Source organism: Pelophylax lessonae (genome assembly GCF_965119305.1).
Source record: "Pelophylax lessonae genome assembly, chromosome: 1".
In the NCBI taxonomy this organism is placed as follows: domain Eukaryota; kingdom Metazoa; phylum Chordata; class Amphibia; order Anura; family Ranidae; genus Pelophylax; species Pelophylax lessonae.
The window spans coordinates 520,731,618-520,753,096 of record NC_138768.1 but is presented as its reverse complement, the minus strand read 5'-3'; the positions used below and the strand labels follow the sequence as shown (position 1 = coordinate 520,753,096).

The window sequence follows — 21,479 nt, the reverse complement described above, 5'->3', positions numbered from 1 at the left end:
AGGACGAATAGGGAATCCGACTTGCGAAAGGACTTAGTCGATGACAGGTAAACCCTGATCGCCCGAACAACATCCAAGGCATGCAAAGCCACCACTTTCGGATGCTTAGGCTTCGCTCAAAGCGAAGGCAAGACAATGTCCTCATTCAGGTGAAACTCCGAGATCCTTTTCGGAAGAAAAGATGGGTTAGGTCACAAGACCACCTTATCCAAGTGAATCACCAAGTAGGGAGAGCTGCAGGACAAAGCCGCCAGCTCCGACACCCTGCGAGCCGAAGTGATCGCCACCAAAAAGTCAACCTTCTTGGACAACAGAGACAACGAGATCTCCCTGATCTTTTCAAAGGGAGCCTGTTGCAACACGGACAGAACCAAGTTCAAGTCCCATGGAGGCAAAGGTTCCCTCCTAGGAGGGGCCAAATGTCGCACCCCCTGAACAAAGGTGCAAACCAATGAATTAGACGCCACAGGGCGTTGAAAAAGAACGGCCAGCGCAGAAATCTGACCCTTAATTGTGGCCAGCGCCAAACGCTGGTCCACTCCAGTTTGGAGGAAAGCCAACACTCTCGACACCGAGTATGAGCGAGGGGAATACCCCCTGGACTCACACCAGGCAAAGTACGCTTTCCAAGTACGGTAGCAAATTTTTCCCGAAGAGGCTTTTCTAGCCTTGATCAAAGTGGGAATGACCTCAGGGGAGAGACCCCTATCCTTCAGGACCTGGCTTTCAACAGCCAGGCCGTTAAAGCCAGCGACTGTAAAGCAGGATGGAATATCGGCCCTTGAGACAGAAGGTCTTCCCGAAGCGGCAGGCGCCACGGAGCGTCGACTGCCAGATTTACGAGGTCTGCGTACCAAGACCGGCGAGGCCAGTCCGGTGCCACCAGAATCACCGCGTGCGGTTCCGAGGCCAATCTGCGAAGCAGCCTGGACAGCAGCTGAATCGGTGGAAAGGCATACATCAGACGATACTGATGCCAGAGCGCCACTAACGCGTCTGAGGCGTCTGCCTGAGGATCGCGCGTCCTTGCCACGAACCTTTCCCCCTTGTTGTTCAGACGAGACGCGAACAGGTCCACATCCGGAAGACCCCACTTCGCGCACAACATCTGGAAGACATCCGGGTGAAGGGACCATTCTCCCTGGTCCAGGGTCTGGCGACTCAGATAGTCCGCCTGCCAGTTCTCCACCCCCGGAATGTGCACAGCCGTTATCGCCGGGACGTGTGTCTCGGCCCACGACAGAATGCCGTTTACTTCCCGAGCAGCACGGGCACTCCTGGTGCCCCCTTGATGGTTGATGTAGGCCACCGCTGTGGCATTGTCCGTCTAAACCCGAACCGGACGGCCCTGAAGCCGTTCCGACCAATGCAGAAGACGTTTTATCGCTCGCAATTCCAGAATGTTGATCGGAAGGGAGGATTCCTCCTCCGACCAAGTTCCCTGGGCGGACAGAACACCCAGAACACCACCCCAGCCCGACAGGCTGGCATCCGTGGTGATCACCGTCCACGACAAAGGACGAAAGGACTTGCCCCCAGACACCGCCGGGGACTCGAGCCACCACAAAAGACCCCTTCGGGTGTGGCGGCTCAACGAAAGCTGCCGATCCAGAGATTGCGGACGCCCGTCCCACCTGGCCAGGATCTCCGCCTGAAGACCCCGCGTGTGAAACTGGGCGAAGGGAATCGCCTCGAAGGCCGAGACCATTAGACCTAGACATCGCATACATGTCCGGAGGGACGAACACTGAGTGTCCCTGAGGGACCTGACCTCGTCCCGAAGTGTCCGGAGCTTGTCTTCCGGCAGGAAGACCTTCGCTTGAGCAGAGTCCAGGATCATCCCCAGGTAGGGAAGACGAACCGACGGGCACAACTTCGATTTTGGAAAATTTATCGTCCAACCAAACTCCTGCAGAGTCTGCATCGTGGTGGACAGGTCGTTCACCAGGCCCTGACTGGTCGCAGCCCGAAGCAAGATATCGTCCAGATACCCCAAGACAGAGACGCCCTGGGCTCTCAATAAAGCCAGGACCGGCGCAAGCACCTTGGTGAAAACCCGCGGAGCCGAAGCGAGACCGAAGGATAACGCCACGAATTGGTAATGATCCTCCGCAATGGCGAATCGAAGGTACCTCTGGTGACCCTCGAAAATGGGGATGTGGAGGTACGCATCCTTCAGATCGATGGAGGCCATGAATTACCCCAGACTCAGGGCAGCCACCACTGAGCGCAGGGATTCCATGCGGAACTTGCGAACCCGCACAAAACGGTTCAGAGCTTTCAAGTCCAGAATCGGACGCACTTTGCCCTCCTTTCTGGGCACAGTGAACAGATTGGAGTAGAACCCCCGAAATCTGTCCCGATGAGGCACCGGAACCACCACTCCCTGGGCCCGCAGATCCCGCATCGCTAGGTGCAGATCCTGCAAACGCTCCGGAGACAGCTGAAGATTTGAGGGAAAAAATCTGCTCGCCGGCCGAGAGAGAAACTCGATCTTGTATCCAGATCGAACGATTTCCTGAATCCACCTGTCCCGAATGCGGGCCAGCCAGGGTTGAAGAAAACCGAGCAAACGTCCCCCCACCCCAGAACCGGGTGAGGGTGCCCCTTCAGGCCGAATTGGTATGGGCAGCGGACCCGAACTGACCGGACTTCTGCTTACCTGCCCACGGCTTCTTCTGGGAGCCTTGGCCCTTGAAGGGCTTGCCCTTGTATTGCGACCGAAAGGCACGAAAGGACCCCTGAGAGGGCCTAAACGAGGCAATCTTCTTACCGCGAACAAACTTATTCTTGTGAGTTTGGGGTAAGAGAGTGCTCTTACCCCCGGAAATTCCCTTTATCAGAGAATCCAAAGACTCGCCAAAAAGGCGAGATCCCGCGTAGGGAAGATTAGCTAGAGTCTTGCGAGAAGATTGGTCAACCGACCAACATTTTAGCCATATCAGGCGACGGTTCAACACCACTACACTGGAGAGGCGTGCAGCCAAAGGGACTAAATCCAAGTCCACATCGCACAAATACATGACACCCTGATGAATTTGATCTACCATAGCCAACGTTGTCGGCGGAGCAGAGTCAGCCACCAGGGTGCGCCTGAGCACCTGCGTCCAATCCGCAATAGCTTGGGCTGCCATAATGGAAGCAAAAATAGGCTTCAGCTAGAACCAGCAACCGTATAAGTATGACGGGCCAGAGACTCCAATCTCCTGTCCGTAGGGTCCCGGAACACCGGGGTATCCTCAGCAGGAATCGCAGTAGATTTATTCAAAACGGCCACCGCGTGATCCACCTGAGGCGGCACACACCAACGCTCATCAGTGGTGGGTGTAAACAGATAACGCAGCTTGAACTTACTTGGCACAGTAAAAGGCTTCCTTAAATTGCGCCATTGCTCATCAACAGCGCGCTGAAATTCCGCAGGATAGGGAAAAACCTGCGCGGATTTGCGTTTCCTTTTCGTCCCATAAGAGGACATCAAAGCAGGAGGACATGGTTCATCCTGCAGATGCAGTGTTTCCTTAATGGAAGTAATCAGCTCATCCATGAGTGCAAGCTCTTCAGGCGAGCCAGGGGGAGAAGTATCAACTCCCCCTCAGACCCCCACAAGGTCCAGAGATGAACGAGACCCTGAGAAGGGCACTCCAGCCATAGCAGCCCCATTGCCCTCTGAATCAGAGGAAATAGATAATCTGGCCGTTTTGCGGATCGATCAGCCATTAGCATCTGCACCTGAGAAGCCAAGGTTGCTACAACAGCAGCCAGATCAGCCCCTTCGGGGGATGCAGCAGCCCCTTGGCCCCCCACCAAGGTGGGAGGAAACTTTCAATCCTGAGAATCCATGCACCAGTATCAACTGAAATAAAGGACTGCCCCTTTAAGACCGCGGCGAGCGCAGCCCACCGCACACTACTGTATGTACCGACCCCCGCAGGGATGAGGAGCACTGAGCAAGGAAATACAGGATAAGGAAGGTAAAAACCTGGAGAGACCACACAGGCTGCTGCCACCGATCGCTGTTCCAGAGCAAAAGGAAGTGATGCAATGACTGACCGCCCTATATAGCCTATGAGGCTTCACAAACATGGCCGCTCCGCTGAGGGAATCAAGGCAACAAGAAAACGGCGCCGACATGTGCTCGCAGAAGCGATCGCCGCCAAAATGGCGCCGTTTGGCGGCAAAACACTGCGCTGTACCGCACAGGGCCGATCACCACAGTTTTGCCGAGAAAAAATGGCGGGCCGCATCAGCGGTCACCGCACAGCATGTCTGAGCCCAGTCTGCCCCATACATCACACACAGCAGAGCGGGATAGCCCCCCCCCCCCCCCACAGCCCACAGAAAGGCAGCTATTCCACACAGGAATCTGACAGGGAGCTCAGCATTTACACAGACATGCAGGGTCACACAGTCACAGACTGACACCCAAACAGACAGGTCCCCACATAGAAATTTACTTACCAGTCCGGATGGCGTGGGGAGCCTTCTCTAGCGACCAAACCGCTGTACTGAGGACAGGGAGTGTCGCAGCCAGGACGCAGTGAACTGCGGTGCGAAACCGCAAATGGCGTCCGGTGAGGTAGCCACCTCACAGGCAGCATCCCTGCAGCGAACAGGGATGGGTCGTTCAATATGCCAGGGAAACCTGAGCTGAACGCTCGATGGCAGGCTGGGGAACCCCTGGCTCTCAGCCCTGGGATCCAGGGTGGCCAGACCGAGACCCAGCTCCGCATGATCATCGTCATCCGAAGAAAACTAAACTAATGCTGAGAAAAAAACAGCTAAGTAAAAGAAAGAGAAAAATACTTGAAATAAAATCAAAGAGAGGATAGAAGGCTGAGACTGAAAGCCCCAGCACAGGAACAGCCAGCTACTCCTAAGCTAGGCAATTGAAAACTGAGTTGAGAATGCTGGAAGCAGGGAGGTATTGACTGAGGGGACCACCCCCTAGGGGTGTGATATGCTAAAAGCTTTGATATTCACAAATCTTGTTGCCTAGCTACTCCTGCGGAGCAAAGGTCAATTACCCCATTAGTGAAGATTATGAAGTGGCGGCGACTGTCGGAGGACGTAAGAGAAATTAATCTATCCTGATGTACTGACTACCCATCTCATTTCTTGAGGGCCAAAAATGTCAGGACAGTACAAATACCCCTAAATCATAATTTTTGTAAAAATGACAGTCCAAGGTATTTTGTAAGAGACATAGTGAGTTTTTTGAAGTTGCAATTTTCTGCCCACAATAGTTTGGGTAATGAAGATTTTTTTTTTCACACACGATTGTAATATTAACAAGTTGTTTCGTACACATGGCATAGATAAACTTGCAATTACACCCCAAAATGTATTCTGCTATTCCTCCTGTAGCTTCCTGAGTATGGCAATACCACGTGTGAGACTTTTCCACAGCTTGGCCAAATACAGAGACCCAACATCCAAGTAGCACCGTCAGGCATTTTAAAGGCATAAATTACACATTTTATTTCCTGAGTACCTATCACATTTTTGAAGGCCCTGGAGCACCAGGACAATGGAATTACCCACAAAATGACCCCATTTTGGAAAGAAAACACCCCAATGTATTGAGGCATAATGAGTCTTTTGAAAATGTCATTTTTTTTCCACAAGTTTTTCTTACACATAGAATGTACATAGCAAAAATTACACCCAAAAATGCATTCTGTTACACGTCCTGAGTATGGCGATACCATGTGTGAGACTTTTACACAGCATGCCAACATACAGAGACCCAACATCCAAGTAGCACCGTCAGGCATTCTAAAGGCATAAATTACACCTTTCATTTCATGAGTACCTATCACATTTTTGAAAGCCCTGGATAATTTTTTAGCCATGTGAACAGATGTGCGCAGATGATTAATGGGAAAGATGTGAGACAGATGTTGATCACTGGGATGTGGCAGATGTTCACTGGGGTGTTCACTGGGACAGATCACAGACAGATGTGGCAGATGATCACAGACAGATGTTCACTGGGAGAGATTATTTTACAGATGTGTGACAGGTGTTTTCACTGTGTTGGGGACACTAGCTGGGTGATCAGTGTAAAAAGTGGTAAAAGTGCTGTGAACTTACTGATCCCCGGCTGGCAGCACAGATCCTCTCTACTTCTCCTCACTGACAGGCTCTGTGTGAGCAGAGCCGATCGTCGTTACAATGGCTGTGTTTACATTACATGACAGCTGTGATTGGATATAGTTGTCATGTGATCAGGTGGGACAATCACAGAGCCCTCCTGCCAAGCGGTGTTGCGCTGTGTCAGGGGACACAGGCACACCAGGATTGCACAGCTGTGAAGGCAAGCGGCCGCGCAATCTCCTTCCTCTTGAAGGACGTTCAGGAAAGTCCACTCAGGAGGAAGCGTCCACCCGGCTGTGAATGTGCAGTGGCCGGGTGGGAGGAGGTTAAGAAAGTTTGTTTAGGAAATATATAAAAAAATATTTTTATATAATAAGTTTTTAATCAAGATTGGTTCAACAACCCAAAATCGAATGTTTAACGCAAACAAAATGGTGAACTGTTACTTGCTAAAATGTTACTTCCTAATAAAAATATTCATACCAATATTCTTGCCAACGTTATTTAAAAAAATCTATCGGTGTATACCCAGCTTTACTCTGTAGCGGTCTGTCCTATACTACTCTGCAAAGTTAAATTTTTACGCTTAGTCTGCTACTGAATATGCTATATAAAGCTTTCTGGTCACATATCATACTCACTCTGCAGCAGACACAAAGTGGTCAAGATGACCATCGTTTTCATCCATCACTTCCCGAGTTCGAGCTTCCCCAGTAGATTGTAAACCAATAACAATACACTGTAAAAAAAGAAAACATGTCTTTCATTAAAATTACTTTACATTACTTGAATATTGTGAACAGACAGAAGGACCAGCCTTTTCAAAACTATTAAGGAAAAATCACTTTGAAAAAACACCCCCTGGAATTTCTAGCCATCTCCCCTGGAGTAAGGGCAGATGATTTGTGTTACTTCCTGGAATTCATCTGCCCTGTTATTGTAAAGCTTTAATTTATTTTTCATTAAAATAAAAAACATGTCATACCTTCTCTGTGCAATGGTTTTGTACAGAGCAGCCCCAATCCTCCTCTTCTCGGGTCCTGGGTATCTCTCTCTTCCCTCCCTCAGTGAGTGTCTACCATAGGAAACTCCAATGGGGGCACCTGTGCATGCTCAATCCCAAACTGGGCTGTTTGCATCTTTTCAGACACAAAGCCCTGCTCCACTCTGCTCTCCTCTCCGCTCACAGGTTTTGACTGAAAACAGGAGCCAATGGCTCCCACTGACCTTAACCAGGCCTGTGAAATCGGGGAGAGGGGAGACGAGCTGCAGCAGACGTGGATTGAGATTGGGCTCAGGTAAGTATTTAGGGGGCTGTGGGAAAGCTTTAAGATTATTTTACCTGGCACAGAATGCATTAAAGTAGTTATAAAGCCTAAAAATGTTTAGTTATTACCTGTCCAGGGATCCCCCTGATGTTGGCACCCCAACCGCTGCCACCATTTCTTGTAAGGGAAACATGCAGTGAAGCCTCGGTTCCCTACTGCAAATGAGTGTAGTGCGCTGCGCTTTGTGAAGGGCCTGCCGGCGGGAGGAGGGGAGGGGTGAACTTCTGGGGGACCTCCCTGCACCTACCTACCCCCGAAAGGTGCCAAATGCGGAAGCGGATGGGGGGGGGCGAACAAATGTGGAGCTTCTCCTTTTGGGTGGAGCTCCGCTTTAAAAGGTATTATACACTTTCAAAGGTTTTCGCTTTTTTAACTAAGTTATACTCTAGCTACTGTATATTTCCTAAGTTGTTTGCCTTACCTTGTAATAATGAGCTTGCATGTTGTTGTGGCTGCAGTTTGTGATGTCATGGCTGAACAATTCTCCTATGTAAATGTATTGCCACAGCTAGCCTGTCCCTATTCGACAAGTGAACTTCCTGTTTTTTGAGTCACACAGTATTTAAATGCAGGTGTTGCCATCTGCTCTGTGATGCATCACAAATGTGGGAGTGCTAATGGAGCATGGTGAGCTCTCTGTGTGTAGGTGAATATGCTCCCTGATTGCGTCTGTGTCAGATCTATTACTGTGTAGCTCTCCCTTGCACTAGCACTAGTTTGAGAGAACCAAGGATTGTAGGATATGCAATTTCTTTATAGGAAAGTTTAGTTCTCACACTACAGAGATCATGTATTAACCTGTACAATTCCATGCATCAAGGGAGGGTAAAATGGCAACACCACCAGCAATGAAATTCCCTGCAACAAACAAAAATGTTTCAGTAATCAATTCAAACAGCAACCTGAAGCACCTTGGGACCAAAAGCAGACACAGCTGGGGCCTAAACTTCCACCTGGTAAAACCTAATAAGTCTAAGACCAGGTAGCAGCTTTACAAATCTGGAACACAGAAGCTTAATGCTAAAAGGCCCAGATCTAGCAGAATGAACTGTCACTAGAAAGGACGAATCCTTATCTTTTTCAATTAGGCCCAAACCACAACTTGACATATCCACCTAGCAATGGTGAAAAAAGATGCAGGAAGCCCATTGCGAGAGTTATCTTATGTCACTCAAAAGCATAGGGATGACCAACTCAGACAGACCCATGCCTCTCAGGACTTGGGCTTCAACAGTCAAGTTATCAAGCGAGTGACAAAAAAGGATGGATGGAATAACAGACCCCGAGAAAGGTAATTCAAGCAGTCTGGTAATAGCCACAGAACTTGCGCCAAAAGCCAGAGGTCATTCGCATACTGCATATTTTTGACCATATCGATACCACAAGTATCAATAGAACTCACTCAGACGACATCTGGCAGAACAGTATCTTTAAAGAGTGGGAGGACCACTGCCACTACCATGAAACTTGCCTGCTAATTTTTTCATACCTGGAATGTGTATAGCTGGCAAGATCGCTTCTCTCTGAGCTTTTTCACTTCTGGTTCCATCCTAGTTGATGTAAGCCACAGCCATGGTGTTGGCTGATTGAATGATTAAGCACAGGAGTGTGAAACATGTTTTCTGACCTAGCACATGTCGTGTGTGTGTGTGTGTGTGTATGTGTGTGTCATGTTGCTGCTTTTATGACGTTTCATTAAAGAAGTGGTTTTATCCCTGAAGTACTGCAAATCTCTCCTTCATCTACATGTTCTTCTGGTTGCAGCCAAGGCTGGCACCCCGGTCTACACAGCTGGGCGGAATCTTTACAGGTTGCCAGGAGCGGTGTTACTCTTCTTTGTCTGACTGAACCTGCATCACAGCAGTACTTGAAAGCAGCTTTTCCTCTTCTAAATTGCTCCAAAACTTTGATGGGAAGCTAGGATTCCTTCACCAACTGAGTTGCCAGTATCTTTGCTGCTCCCAGTCCAACGGGCTTGCCTCCATGGTGAGCACTGCCTAAGCCAACAGGGGAAAGGTCTTTCCTGACTTCAGTACTGAATTGAATATTCACCATTTTAGAGAGGTTTGGACTCCACCAACAGGGGCATGGGTCGATCTAGAAAAGAAGTCTGCAACAGGACAGGAGTGTCCATGTCTAAGATCTCAGCCACAGGATTTTTTGCCGGATGAAGTAACACTTGAGCTGGAGCCCTATCCAGAACAAGACCTAGGTGCTCGAAGAGGTGAGTCAAAGTCAATGCAGATTTTTTGGAGACCAAGGATCCAACCAAAGGCCTGCAACAGTCAAGTCGCCCACTGAATGTCACAGGAAAGAACCTTGACAGATCAGGCTCTCAACAGAAGGTCATCCAGGTACCCCAGGACATGAACACCCTAAGAGTCAAGTACAGCAAGGACTGTAGCCAAGATCTTTTTGACAGCCTGAGGGACTGTGGACAGGCAAAAGGGAAGCATCACAAATTTAAAATGTTGCTTGTCTAGGATTATGAACACTTGATCACTCAAGGAGTGCTGAATAAGCAAGGCATATTTGTATGTGTGCTGTGTATTGTACCTAAAAGCAGGTTTAACTGGTTTGGGTGTCCAAGACTTGTGTCAAAATTTTTTTCCAGATGTGCGCTTGGAAGAAGAGGCCCGTGAAGGACAAAAAGAACCCCTTCTCTGGGTAGAGGTTGGGGAGTTACACGCAGGAGCTATGTCATTAGTTTCCTAGGCAACAAGGTGCACTTACCCCTAGTGATTTCCTTAATAAAGGAATCAAGCTCCTTGACAAAGATACATCCTCCTGCAAAGGGAAAGCTCTCCAGCAGTTTTTTGTGTGTCGGTTCTGCCGACGAAAAGTTGAGTCACAGAAGCCTGCACATTTGAATAGAAAGAAGGCCCACCCTGGACATCTAATGTAGGGAGTCAGCTAGTCCATCCACGCAATACCTCAAGGTGGACAGCAGTAGTTCCAAATGCTGAAGATGCTCAAGGCATTTTTCTAGACTGAAAGATTCTAACATACTGCCATAGAGGCAATGACAGGTTTCGCTAACAGACATTTTAGGGTGAAAGAGGATGTGAAAAAAATCTCAAACCTCTTATACACTGAACCCCTAAATGCTGGGAGATCATCCACAGGCACCGTTAGAGACCTGTTCAAACAGACAATAGACTAAATCGACCTCAGGGACCATACACCCATCTGGAATCTCCTCTATGGCAGTAATGCAGTGAAAGAAGATGATGTAAGAATTCAGGAGAGTGTAACTAACATAAATATCCCCACTCAGTAGAGAGGAGACATCCTCTAGACACTAGAAACACCTAAAGACACTAGCAAAGAACTGAGGCTTGCTGGAAGATGGAGGTCCTCACAGTTTTTTCCAGAAGGTACCCTATAACACAGTCGTTTATGAATCAACCCTTGACGTGTACTGTATGAACAAGAAAACATTTATTAAACTAGGAATACCAAAAGCTTTAAATTTTGCCTATGCAGGCAGATTATATTTAAACTATTAACTTGACATAAAACTTTTGTACATTGGTTGTTACAGAAGCACATGGCTATGAAAAAAACTCAGTACATTATCATTTAAAAGAGGTTCCTAAACTGTGATCTATGTAACTTTTTGTGGAACAAAGGTACTTCTTGCTAGAAAAGGGAAACCTGTGCAATGTCTTGCTAAGGAGAATATGGAAAAACTATCAATACTTCCTAGGAAATTATTAGGGATGCATCAGTATTCTGTAAAAAGGGAAAGAGCAAAATATAGATTTACAGTTTAACTTAGAAGATCGAATTAAAAACTTCCTTATCCTACCAACCAAATTACATTTAGCTAGAAGCTCCAGGCCAGTTTATCCATTTAGACCACCTGCTTTTGTTTCTAGTCCTCATTAAGGTTATACTTTGCAGCCACAACTCTAAAAAAAAAAAAATAATAATAATGAACAGCAGGATTATCCTGTAATTGCACAGACTTAGGATCAAGGACCTGACCGAAGTCATATGGGAATTACTGAAAAACAGGAGAAAATTGTGAAGGCTCTAAATCTGCATCAAAGATAATAGAGGCATCACTTGGGGGTGAAGGCACAGTAGCGGGTTCTATTGTGGAATACGCTGGAGCACACTTAGAAAACCCATGCGCAGATGGTTGCAATAATTGTGCACAGACCAATATAATATCCAAAGTGAATATTAAAGATCCTGTGGAAGCATGTAAAGTCTGAAAGCACGAGCAAGAACACAGAGTGTGTGCAGTTCCCTCAGCCTTGACCATCACTGCACCAAGAGAGCTGCACCAAGAGAGCAATGACAGAAACATTGAAAACGCGTCCAACACTGGCAACTGTGAGGTAGCTACCCATGTTTCAGCATCAATAGGAAGTGTCATAATCAAAGTTCAGTGACCAAAGCAAATCCTGTTGGCTGACAGTGCAAAGAGACCTGGATACAGCCATGAAAAGTGCCAAAATACTGCTGGTTGGATGGCCTTATTTACAAGATTAGTCTAGCGAGGCTGGGCCACACCAGAGGCTGTGCCACAGCTCTGAACCTGTAGCACCTGGATAACAGTACATAGAGGTCTGTAAGGTGCCACAAGGCAGAGACTACTGTGTGAAGGGAACAGCATAGTCTAGGCTGCAATTTACCAATCAATTTGGGGAAGGGCTTCCAAAACTACGCTGAGGAATCTCAATATGTTTTAACCCAAAGGATTTAATTAAAAAGAACAGGGTCACACCAGAGGCTGTGCCACAGCTCTGGACCTTGGTAACGCTATGCTACTAACTAATGCAGTAGAAAGAGGACTGGAAACCAGCACAATGCAGAGGCCAATGTATGAAGGTCACCTTCCAGGCTAGTCTGCGACCTACTAATTCAGTGGAGTGCTGGTAGTGTTTCCAAAGTTAGGCTGAGGTTAGACTGAGGAAATACCAATATGCTTCAAGGCATACTCACAAAGGGAGTCTTTAGAGACTTAAAGACTGGGTCAATCCAGAGTCTGTGCCACAGCTTAGGCCCTAGAAACTGCTGTGCCGCTAAGTAACACAGTACACAGAAGTCTGCAAAGCACCAGAAAGCAGAGCCCAGTGCCCAATCAAGGCTAGCCCTGCAATCTGAGGTCCAGTAAAGTTCAGCTACGACCTCCAAAAGAGGTTGCTAAGGATATGCTGATCCAGCTGTGCAGCATCTCAAGCAGGGTATCTGAAGTCTTGATTGAGGCTACCAAAGAAAATAACATCCACAATGTATCAAGTATTCTGACTGAAGAGAAAACTCAAAGTAAAAAATATAGTTAGCATTTTCCACAGCAGAGCTCAGAAAAGGATGTCCAGCAACCTGAGACATATTGTTTGAAAACGGGTTATGCGGGATCTGGCTTAAAGTTTTTGCATGTGCCTTTGTTGTTCAACCTTCCAGTAGGTGGCAGTCCCACATGTTCAAGAATTACTACTATCCTGTGTCCCTCAACGGACAATATAGAAAACTAAATGACATGGTACCTAGTAAATAAATAGAAAAAAGTAGCTATGCTAAGGGACTCCATGAAGAAGTTCCAAAACCTCTGGATACCATCAATAACCCATTATTTTGCAAAAGACTTTAATCAATACTTTATAATCCTAGTCTGCTCTATAGCACATACTGTAGATGAGTATTTAAAGAATTTGTTACCCTAAAAAAAAGAAGGATCATGTTCCTTAAAAGTATGAACAGCAGCACAGTGCTTGTGCTGTGTAATTTGGCCCCTTGTATCATATAAAATACCTGGATGATCCTGCTTAGTTCTGCCCCCCCGTAAACTGACCATGGTTTATCATGGCTGCTGAGCCCCAAAACCGTAGTAAGTTTACGTGCCTGCGTCATCCGCAGCTCTCCTCTGTCCTACTCCCCCTCACAGCCTGTCAGCTGTGTCAGTGCCTCCTGCTGAAGTAACTTGGTAATTTTCAGGAAATGCCCGATCTTCCATAATACTATGTGTCCCTGTGTATGTACTTTATTAAAAAAATGTCGTTCTATACTATATTTCAGAGTGCTGCTCATGTGACCATCCGCCGATCTCCTTCTCTCCTCCTGACGGACGTCAGTGTGGGATTTTCAGCCAATGTAGCGGGGGATTCTCCACTTTAGCTGTCAGATCAGGAGAGGCAACGGCAGGTGGTCACGTGAGCATCGCTAGGAAATAAGGTATAGAATGGCATTTTTTTAATAAAGCACATACACAGGGCACAAAGCATTATGGAAAACAGGGGATTGCCTGAAAGTTACTCACTCATTGTTAGCACTACGTCTCCTCTTTACCCATCCTACTACCATCTAACCCCTATGATCTACCACCTCCTTGTTTCTTCTACAGTCACTACCCTTCAAATTATTATTTTTTTCTCTAAAATGATGTTTGCTTTTGGCTGATGAAGCCTGGCTTCAGTCTAAAATGCACTGCTGCATGCATCCAGATGTACTACACATAAGTTGGTGTTGTTCGCTGACTATAGGCTCGTTTTATATAATCACAGAGCTACCACAACCCTATGAATAAACATTCTGTACACCTGTAGCTTAACTTTGTGAATGTACATCCTGTTGGCCATATCACCATTTTCAAATCGTGAAACATTGGGCTTTGTTTTCACATGTTTTATTGTAACGTGAAAACTCTTCACTAAAAAGGTATTGAAAAAATACTCCATGGTTGTGTGTCTGTATCGCTTTCCTATTGCCCTGCGTGGCATCTTTTTTCTGTGTTTTTTGATTTTTAATGGAACAAAAGGTTTTCTAAAAATGATGAAATGAAAAAAAATATATTGAAAAAGAAAGCATCTAATGTGTCACTGAAAAGAAAAGTTCCAGTACAGAGCTACTGAGATAAGTCAAATTTCCAAGCAGTTTTGTGGACTGTACACCAGTCTAATGTGGGTAGCCAGCAGACTATTAAAAATGGATTTTTGTCTTACTGTAAAATCCTTTTCTCTGAGGTTCACTGACAGACACAGCTCCATATCATCTTAGACCCTTGGGCTTATACTGCTCTCTCCACAGGAGTAGGACTAGGCAGAAATAATGTTGGATACGCCTCTGGGGCAGTCCCAGGGGGTATACCCCCACTTCCTGCTCTAGGACTTCAGTTTGTAACAAGCAGTGTCAGAAGAATACATAACCCAGCTCAACAGAGGGGCAGGTGCTGTGTCCGTCAGTGAACCTTAGAGAAAAGGATTTTACGGTAAGACAAAAATCCATTTTTCTATTTAGTTGACTGACGGACACAGCTCTATATCTCTTCTTAGACCCTTGGGACATCCCAAAGCATTGTCAATATGAGGGGTGGGAAAAACACAACAATACAGATAATTCCCAAAAAGGGATAAACATAGCCAACCAGGAGCTCAACCAGGAACAACTGGAACTCATTACTAGAAAAAAATACACCCTCAAGAGCCTGGAGCCTTAGCAATTGCAGCCTGCAAAAACTTTGCAGCCGAACGCAGCATCCGAAGATGCATGCACACCCACCTGATAAAACTTTGTGAATGTGTGTACAGACAACCAGGTAGCTGCCTTGCACACCTGAACCACTGACGCCTGATGACGGAAGGCCCAGGAGGCACTAAGCGCCCTTGTAGAATGCGACTTGACAGGGAAAGGAGGAACCTGACCCCTAATGGAATAGGCCAGCACCAGCGTCAGCCCGATCAGTCTGGAAATGGTTGCAGCAGACGCGGCCTGCCCCTTACAAGATCGAACCGTAAGGACAAACAAGGAATCCGATTTAGGACTCCGTCGCCACCAGGTACACCCTGATTGCCCAAACCACATCCAGGGAATGTAGGGCAATTTATTTAGGATGTTTAGGCTTAGGACACAAAGATGACAACACAATAACCTAATTTAAATGAAACCCCGAAACGACCTTAGGAAGGAATGCCTGACAGGGTCGCAACATCACTTTGTCCCTGTGAACCACCAGGTAAGGTGACGGACAGGACAATGCAGCCAACTCCGACACCCTACGCGCAGAAGTAATAGCCACCAAAAAGGCCACCTTCTGTAACAGAGTGATCAGAGGAAGTTCACAAAATTTTTTAAAAGGATGCTTATGAAGTACGGACAGTACCAAATTGAGATCCCACGGAGGTACCAGGGATCGCACGGGAGGAGCCAAATGGCGAACCCCCTGCACGAAAGCGAACCAAGAAATTTGTGGTCAACAGCCGCTGGAAAAATAATGCCAAGGCAGAAATCTGGCCCTTGATGGTCCCCAGAGCGAAACACTGATCAATACCTTGTTGTGGAAACTCCAGCAGGCGGGACATGGAAAAAGCATGGGGAGAAACGCCCTTTTGAAAACGTCACAGAAAGTGATGAAACTAGTCAAAGTTGTAGAACGCACGTCAGCCCGCTACGCACCACGTGGAACGCAAGCCGGAACACTCCGCTCGCCAATCTGCTAGGAGGTGTTTGTAAGCGGTTTCTTTGCCTGCAAACTTGGAGTTTGAGTCTTTCTTCGCTCTGATTTTTATGAATATTTGATGAATAAACTTTTAAAACGATAATGCACTATCTGGAGCCTTTCTTTTAACCCCATATCCTGAGGATCGAGATCGGGTAAGGAGGAACCTAACCTGTATCCCACCAGGATCATCCACAAAGGGGATCCCTAATCCAACCTGAACGGCCTCCAACACTGTAGGTCCTAGTGCTATACAGCACATAGGACCTAATAATTCTGGTAAGTCATTTATTTCTACCACAAGCCCCAGGAAAAGAGGAATGCACGTCACCAAAGTCACAAACTTTTATTTATTGAGCACGAAGCACTTTGCACCTGATCACCACTTGAAAAGCTTTATTTATTGAATTTTACATTTATTTTATTCACATATATTGATCACCACCGGAAAAGACGTATTTATCTATTTATCAATTTCCTGGAACTTTTCATTAATTTTCATATGCTTAATTGATTTGTATTTACACTTATACTGTAAAGACAAGTTTTCAATATTGTTCACATACATTAAGTTAATCGTTTTCTTTTGCGGCAAGCGCTGTATATAGCCTAGGCTATTTTTCTGTCATCTATTTTTAATCCACAGCTGCTGCCACACAATATATAATTTATATTTATATCTCACAAAATATACACACAAATTTATTTATTTTTATATTTTTATCTTTTATCTATTTAAAACCTTTTCCGAGGTGCGGGGAGATACACTAGCATAGTGTTATCTTTTTTCCATGGGGACATGGAAAAAGCATGGGGAGAAACGCCCCGAGACTCACACCAAGAAATGTACGCCCTCCAAACTTGATGATGGATCTTCCTTGAAGTCGATTTTCTAGCTTTTAACAGCATAGGAATCACCGAATCTGACAGCCCTCTGTCAACACCCGCCATTCAATAGCCATGCCGTTAAAGCCAGCGACCGTATAGCAGTATGGAAGATTGGTCCTTGAGACAAAAGATCGCCTCTGAGAGGAATTCGCCAAGGAGTGTCGGCTACCAGCCTTACTAGGCCTGCATACCAAGACCGGTGAGGAGAGACTAGTACCACCAGAATGACTGGAATCCCTTCCACCTCGATTCTGCTCAGCAGTCTCGGCGGAAGTTGAAGAGGAGGAAAAGCGTAAATTAGGATATACTGACCCCAAGGGGCCACCAGAACATCAGCCAGAGGATTCCGAGACCTTGCCACAAATCTCTGAATCTTTCGGTTGAAACAAGAGACCAACAGGTGCATATTGGGGGTTCCCCACCGGAAACACAGTTGCTGAAACACTTCCGGGTGGAGATCATTCGTCCGTCTGCAACGCCTGCCGACTGAGGTAATCTGACAGCCAATTTTCCACTCCTGGAATGTGCAACGCAGAGAGGGCTGGAACATATTGTTCTGCCCACCTTAGAATGCCGGATACTTCCCGGACTGCTAGGGCACTTCTTGTGCCTCCTTAATGATTGACATATGCTACAGCTGTGGCATTGTCCGATGGAACCCTTACCGGGCACCCGAGCAGACGATCCGTCCACTGGGACAAGCAAAGCCTAATCGCCCGAATCTCCAGGATGTTGATCGGCAGACTGGACTCCTCCCGAGTCCAAACACCTTGAGTGGAGTCTGAGCCCAGAACACCGCCCCACCCGGACAGACTGGCATCCATGGAAATCACTGTCCAATACAGGGGGAGAAAGGACTTCCAATGCCGAAGCGCCAGGGAACAGAGCCACCAAATCAGAGATCCCCCCACATCCCCGCTCAACTGAATCAGGTTGTCCAATGATTGAGAATTCTTGTCCCACTTGGCCAGAATCTCTTTCTGCAGAGGCATGGTATGAAACTGAGCAAACAGAACTGCCTCGAAGGTAGAGACCATCATACCCAGCACCAGCACGCAAGTCCTGAGAGATGACTGATGGTTGGACAACAGGAGCTGAATCGCATCCTGCAACTTCAGCAGTTTCGCCTCCGGAAATAACACCTGGGCTGAGGCTGAGTCAAGAGTCAGGCCCAGGTGGTCCAGTTTGGTGGACGGAGTCAGAGCTGATTTGTGAAAATTCATGTGTCCAGCCGTACTCCTGCAGAGTTCGCACAGTGATATATAGATGGACCTCTAGAACCGACAAAGACTCTGCCCGCAGAAGAAGGTCACCGAGGTACCCCAGTACCACAATCCCCTTCTGGCTGAGCAAGGCCAACACCGGGGCCAACACTTTTGTGAACACCCGCGGAGCTGAGACGAGACCCAAAGGTAAAGCCACTAATTGATAATGCTCCTCTCCCACGACAAAGCGAAGGAAACGCTGATGTCCGGCATATATTGGGATATGAAGGTAAGCGTCCTTGATCTTGATAGAGGCCAGAAATTCCCCTTGATGAACCACCCCATACACCTTGCAGCCAATCCAAGGACAGGCACAAGTTGGAAGGGAAGAACCTTGCCGGAGGCAAGGACCGAAACCCTATCTAGTAACTGAAATGAATCAACTCGTTGACCCATTTGTCTTGAATAAGCAAAGTCCACGGGTCTGGAAAGAAACAAAGACGTCCACCCCACCCCAGATACGGATGAGGGCGCCCCTTCAGGCAGAGGAGGGCTTGTCTGCGGGGCCAGCAGAACCCGCTTTTGACTTACCGAGCCAGGGTCTCTTGGACAGTGCAAATAAACCAGCGCAAAAAAGGTTGTAACTGATAGTGAAAATAATAAATAAATAATCAATGACTGAGTAAAGTGCATTCAAGATCATAAATTGGTAAAGTGTACGGTGCAACCTGTGCAATAATTTCAGTCATAAAATATTGACATAAATATATAAAACTAATAGACAATAATAAATAAATAGTGAAAAGTTCCACATAAAATTTCATATAAAGTCCCAAGAAAGTGCTTCAGCAAGTAGCCAGTGAAAGAAAGTCCACGAAAAGTGCTTAAGTGCTGAGGGATCTGTGCAAAATCATGCCGGCACTGTGGTGTGATATTGTGAATATCCACTCCCCTAGGATGTTCCACTTACCAGACGGATTGGACCCCTAGACAATACTGTATAAGGGTCACTCAAGCTTAGTCCAGTAAGGAATCCAGGCAATATCCTTTATGGCTGATGTGGAATATGGTAGGCTTCCAATGTGTAGATTCAGTCCATTCAAATTCTTTATGTTCTTTCCTTCCCCAAGACAATATTATTGAAGTTAGCATTAAATAGCATAAATAGGGAACACCTGGGACCAAGCAGCTGTAATCAGTGTGAGACTGTAGTCATCACTGGTGGATAAACAGAGACTGAGGATGACAGGGAGTCAGCCAGCTCAAAGTATGGATATGAGCAGCAGCGTTCTAGGCTGCACACGAGGATGACAGCTGTCAAGATGTCGGGAGAGGGGGTGTACACTGGCTGACTCCCTGTCATCCTCAGTCTCTGTTTACCCACCAGTGATGCCTACAGTCTCACACTGATTACAGCTTGCCATGCTGCAATCAGAGAGGAAGAGGAAGCGTAGTCACTGCCACTAGAGGCCCACCGCCGCATCACCGCTCCACAGGCTACAAGAAAATGGCTGCCGCATTGAGTTTAATGGGAAACTCCAAAAAACATGGCCGCCGGACTACACAAACATGCCCGCCGAGGAGGGCATGGGAGGATCTCAATTACGAGGAACGACTACAAGCGCTAAATGCATTTTCCCTGGAGAAAAGACCCTTGATAGGAGATATGATTGCGGTATACAAACACCTTAAGGTGATCCCAGCATAGGAAGGTAAGGGGACATTGGGCCACACATTGAGATTGCAAGAGAGGTGGTTTAACCTTAAGCTTCGTAGGGGGTTTTTCACTGTAAGGGCACTCAGGATGTGGAACTTTCTTCCACAATCTGTGGTGTCAGCGGGGAGTAGTGATATTTTTAAAAACTCTTGGACGTGCATTTTAGTGAACAAAACATACAGGGATATGTAAAATGATTACCATCATTGACAGACATGCACCTTAATAGGTTGAACTGGATGGACTATTGTCTTTATTCGACCTTATCTACTAGGAAACTATGCTTATTTTATAAGACATTGCAAAGAAATATGATAGAGCATGCTGGGCAGTAACTCCTGGTAACCAGTTCCCTCAAGCATGTAAGCTCCATTGTTTAATTGGAACAAAGAGCTGTATGCCCAGAGTTTCTTAGTGGTGCTTTAAAGGACAAGTATAGCCAAAGCTTGTTTGGCTGTACTTCTCCTATGGATCACAGGAGTGCATTTAGTTTTGCACTCCTGTGACCCGTTTTCAGCTGAAAGTTCGCTCTCTGCTGACGTCACAGAAGTCAGTCCAGGCACAGCGTCATCGCGAAAAAAGAAGTCGGGATCCACCAGATGCCTGGACCAACACCTGGCTCAGCCTCTCAGCAAACAGCTGAGAGGCTGAGCCGGCCACTCCACCTCCTCCACAGCCCTGTGCTCCAGTGAGCAAAAAATCACACCATCTATGGCTAGGTTTAGGACCAAGACTTCATTGCATACCAATAGAGAAAGCAAAAAAAAAAAAAAACACCTTTAAATTGCCTAAAATATTTTACATTTACTAACCTTGCCTTTGGAAAGCTCCTGGTGAGCCAACGTAACCAGCCGCTGAACTTTAGCGGCTATACACAAGTACTTAAAAAATCTCTGATGAGATGACCAGAACTGAGCCCAAAGAGATTTCCGAGATTCTAATCCTAGCCAATCGGCCGCCGTCTGGAAAACAGTCAGTGCTTCTGCCCACTAAGAACAGATAACAATGATGAGAATTACAATGAATGTTATCAAGAGTTTAGAATATCACACTGTGAAACATGATATACCAAATAACTCTACATCCCACAAAAGCATTCCAAGGACTATGAATGTTACCAAGCAATGAATCCCCCTTCACGCTCCACAGTAGTATGCCTTTATTTTTCAGATGGCTACACAATTCCCAAATTACTAACTGCAACTCACAAATCCCTTAATGCTCCAGTGCTGTTTAATGCTATACTAAAGCAATTTCCCTTGTACTTAAAAGAGTTTCTAAAGCCAATATTTTTTTTAAAATAAAAAACATGTTATATTTACCTGATCTGCCCAATAATATTACACAGAATAGCCCCAAACCTCCTTCGGAGGTCCCCAAATGAACTGTCCACTCTTCCTCTTCAACATCTGCCCCTATAACAAACCACTTGTTATGGGGGCAGATCTGCGGACTGAATCCAGAGTCGGGCTGTGTGCATCCATAGACAAACATGCACAGTGGCTCTGCTCCACCCCTGCTCCCTTCTCACAGCCTTTGATTCACAGCAGCGGGAGCCAATTGAGGACTTGAGGTAAGTATGTAGGGAGGTGATGGAATGCATTAAGATTTGACTTAACCTTTTCTTTTAAAGTGGTTCTAAAGTCCTATTTTTTTTTTTTTTACCTTCATGCAGAGAATGCATACAAACAACCCACTAACTATTTCTCTCTACCCCCCCCCCCCCCCCCACACTCTAAACATTTACCGGAGTCCTGTATCAATACGGCGCTATGCTCGGCTGCAGCTGTTCTCTCCAC

At 46.6% G+C, this 21,479-nt stretch overlaps 1 protein-coding gene across 4 annotated transcripts in view; it reads right to left on the bottom strand.

The window, feature by feature from the left end:
* The window catches only part of SBNO2 (strawberry notch homolog 2), a 197,775-nt gene that overhangs the window by 34,509 nt on the left and 141,787 nt on the right, over positions 1 to 21,479 (bottom strand). For all 4 annotated transcript variants that reach the window (XM_082264661.1, XM_082264662.1, XM_082264663.1 and 1 more), the window contains 2 exons: positions 20,493 to 20,669; positions 6,738 to 6,835 (listed from right to left, as the gene is read on the bottom strand). In XM_082264661.1, the coding sequence (XP_082120787.1) occupies positions 6,738 to 6,835; positions 20,493 to 20,669 (275 nt within the window). The remainder of the gene's footprint in view (positions 1 to 6,737; positions 6,836 to 20,492; positions 20,670 to 21,479) is intronic.